This window comes from Acanthisitta chloris, unplaced genomic scaffold (assembly GCF_000695815.1).
Source record: "Acanthisitta chloris isolate BGI_N310 unplaced genomic scaffold, ASM69581v1 scaffold25867, whole genome shotgun sequence".
Lineage (NCBI taxonomy): Eukaryota > Metazoa > Chordata > Aves > Passeriformes > Acanthisittidae > Acanthisitta > Acanthisitta chloris.
In genome coordinates, this window is record NW_008683551.1 from 20,188 (window position 1) to 23,686 (window position 3,499).

At 37.2% G+C, this 3,499-nt stretch overlaps 1 protein-coding gene across 2 annotated transcripts in view; it reads left to right on the forward strand.

Annotated features, from left to right (window-relative positions):
• Positions 1 to 1,593: 1,593 nt before the first annotated feature.
• Positions 1,594 to 3,499, forward strand: part of WWP1 (WW domain containing E3 ubiquitin protein ligase 1) — a 37,204-nt gene continuing 35,298 nt past the window's right edge. Inside the window, exon 1 of one of the 2 annotated variants that reach the window (XM_009078992.1) lies at positions 1,594 to 1,686. In XM_009078992.1, the coding sequence (XP_009077240.1) occupies positions 1,617 to 1,686 (70 nt within the window). In that variant the 5' untranslated portion in view covers positions 1,594 to 1,616. The remainder of the gene's footprint in view (positions 1,687 to 3,499) is intronic. The other variant, XM_009078991.1, reaches the window with a different exon arrangement.

The following is a 3,499-nucleotide window of genomic DNA, read 5'->3' on the forward strand; positions in this document are numbered from 1 at the left end:
GTTAATTATGTGCTCTACTTCACAAAAGGACAAGTGCTACAAATTTCTTGACCTATTCTGTGATACCAGGTGGCTGTCAGCAGTGTGCTGACTAACAGATAGTGCCTTGAAGGTGAAGGTGACATTTTAACAGTGAACAAGAAAGTGACTGCTTTTGAAATAAACTGGTGCTATAGAGGGAGCACTTGGGAATGAATGTTTGGAAATGTTTGCACCATTGTGTGACTTTTGTTGCCAGAAAAGATGTCTGTCAGCTCCAACATCCCCCTCCCCCCAACATTCGTATGCTTAAATTTGGAGTCAGAATTTCCTCATCTGCTTAAAAGTCCTCCAAATTAAGAGTTTCAGAATTCAGTGGTGCCAGTGATGCACTTTCATTTGGATGTGTCTTTGTAAATTGTCTTTTCCAGCTATGACAGTCATCAAAACCAAGTATTGAAATAAACAGAATTTAGACTTTCAAATCACTCTATTACAAAGTGTTAACATTTTAAAAAATGCTGAAGCATATTCAATCACATGACTCTCATGAAAAAAAAACCCAAAAAGGATTTTGGTACCATTAATAAAAACTTTTTTAAAAATGCTGTTTATTTCATCTTTATCTCATCCCTTTTAATTTCTGGTTTATATGTTTTGATATGTAAAAAATGTATTAGTACAGTGTATTTATATCTAATTTATAAATAAATATACACATATTGGGGGGATGTTCTCAGAAAGTTTTTACTTACAGAGGTGCAGGATCAAAAAGGTCTGGTGATAACTGTTCCCATATTATTACGGAAACTAGTCAGTGTTTACAGAAATAAATATGTGGAAGTTCATCCAGACCATGGAAAGTTTATTTTAAATGTATGTATTCTTTCTCACAAAAAATAGTTGTCTCATGGAAACGGAGAATATTTTACTTTTAAATGTGTTTCAGGTGTAGTAATTCAGGACAGGAGTGACACTGCCTGCTTGTGCTTCAGTGCAGGGATGCCCCAACTAGGATCTGAGACACACTATTTTGGGTGCTGAGTGATGAGGTGGGGCAGTCCTTGTAAAGTGCACACTAAACAGACATGAGAAGTGCTTTGTGGGTGGACAGCTGTGGTGTAGAAAGCTGATGGCAAGTCTAGGGATAGGATGCAAATGTTTGCTGTCTAAATCACTTGCATTACTGCTAGAGTGTATTGTTCTGGTTACAGCTTGATTTTCAAGCATGTAAATGTTTCAGACATTTTGTTCATTTGAAGTTGCTGGTGCTTAGTTCATCTGAAATCAGACCATAAGCATCTATCTTTTCTAGAGAGAGGAGTATCGATACATCACAGCTGAATTTCTAGTCTTGCCTTACACAGTTGTTCTAAGCTATGTAAATGCTTGTTGCTGTGTCTGGCATCTTGGAAGGTAACATGGGGCAATTTTCCAAAGTAATTGCCTTTTTTTAACTGCTGTTATGAAATAGTGTCTTCTGCCATAGCTAAAAAACATTAAGTAACTTGTTGGTTAGTTGAACATTTAGTGTAAAAGTTGTGGCTAACATGCAGAGATAAGTACTTTCTAATGAATTACCTGTTTGCTTTTTTTTTTTTTTAATCTTCTTTTAGGCTAAAGCCTAAACCTCTGACATGGCCACAGCCTCACCAAGATCTGATACAAGTAATGACCGTAATGGAAGATTACAGATGCAAGTAACAGGCAAGTAGTGATTTGTATCATGGTACTTTGTACAGGAAAACATATGTGTTCCAAAAAAGCAATCTTAGAAATGAATGTAAAAGTGAACTAGTGTAGTTAATATTTTAATTAGTAATACAAATGTTACAGTTAAGAAAGTAACTCTAATACATGTAGGTGATTTAAAGCTAGGTAGAGATTAAACAGTGAGTTGGATGACAGGGTTTAATATCTCTTCAAAATAATTTTTTTAAAAAAAGAGTAAAACAGTAGGGACAATGGCAAGGAATTTTGCTTGGGAACAAATAATTAATGACATGTATTCTGAAGAGGGAATACGTACTGAAATTCTACAAAGAAGATGGGAGGTTGTAGTGAAGCCCAGGCTGGAAATGGGTGTAATGTTGTAGTGAAGGTGAAGAAGAACTGGAGGATATCACAAATTTTGCTAGCCCTTCCAAAGATTAAGGCCTTTCATTGCATATGAGGTAAACATCTGTTGAAAATAATATCCTTAGGGCAGCAGGTTGAATTACACAGACAATTGCACAAACAATTTAGCTTGGAAGGGACCTTTGGTGATTTCCTAGTCTACTCTTCTGCTGAAGGCAGGGCCACCTTTGAAGCTGGATCAGGTTGCTCATGGTATTGCCCAGTTGAATTTTCAGTATCTCAAAGGCTGTAGATGACCAGCTTTCTGGTGACAAACCACATCATTGTGAAAACGTTTTTCCTTCTATCCAGCTGGAATTTACTATGTTGTCTCTGTGTCTGTTTACTTTTTTCCTTTTGCTGTGCTGTTTCTTACAGCTCAAGGCAGAATTCAGCCATCCCAATATCTGCTGGAAGGGAAATACAGTAGGCTACAGACAATCGTGGAAATTTCTGACTGTGCTGAGGACACTTTTTCAATAGGTGTTGAACAGGCCAAGCAGATTGTGCATTTTGCTACTCATGGCTAAGAACTGGTCAGCAATGTGACAGTTGGTGTCAGTCTTAGCTGCTCTTTCCGTGGGACAGCAGAGCAGAACTGAGAGTTGTTGTAGTCTGAAGAAAAGCAAAGTCCATCTAGGCAAACAAGTCTCATGGCTAATCATGAGAGTGTTACAGCAGTTCAAAGTGAAAATGTTAGCAGCAAATAGTTAAGATACATCTACCATAAAAACAGATGTGTGTATGTATGCATTTAATTATTGTTTTACCATCAGTAAATAACTTGAACCTTCCAGGGATTTTGAGAAATCTGGTAACCCTGAAGTAAGAATGGATGCATGGCCAAGAATATATTAAGGCTATCCTGAACAAAATTTGGAAAAAGCATGAATGAGATACCATGTCTTAATAAAAGCTGCGTTTCAAGAAAGGTGCATCATGCTGAATGATCCGAAGATGACCAGGTTACTTGAGGAAAAAAAATGCATTGTTGATGAGTCCCCTAGATGGATGGTTTATGACATTAGATAAGAGAGCAGTCTTAAAACTGATTAATCTTATGTTAGCATCACGTAACTTGATAACATGATAAGTCATCAAAACTGGCAATAACTAACAGCAGAGATGAAATCACCTGTAGATTCCATATATCTGTAGCAGCAACAAACTGACTTACCCAAATGAGCCCTAACTTCAGATCTGTAGATACGAGAAACATAATTTTGTATCCTGTGTTGTACTGTTCCAGATGTAAATAGTCTTGCATTTTTCTGGCACTGGGGCTTCTCTTGACCTCAAGAGAACTGGTTCAAGGATCAAATGGGAAGAAGTCTGTACAACGTTTAGGATTAGTTTTCTGAAGGTTTAGTTCTCTAACCAGTCTTTATTGCGAGATCACAGG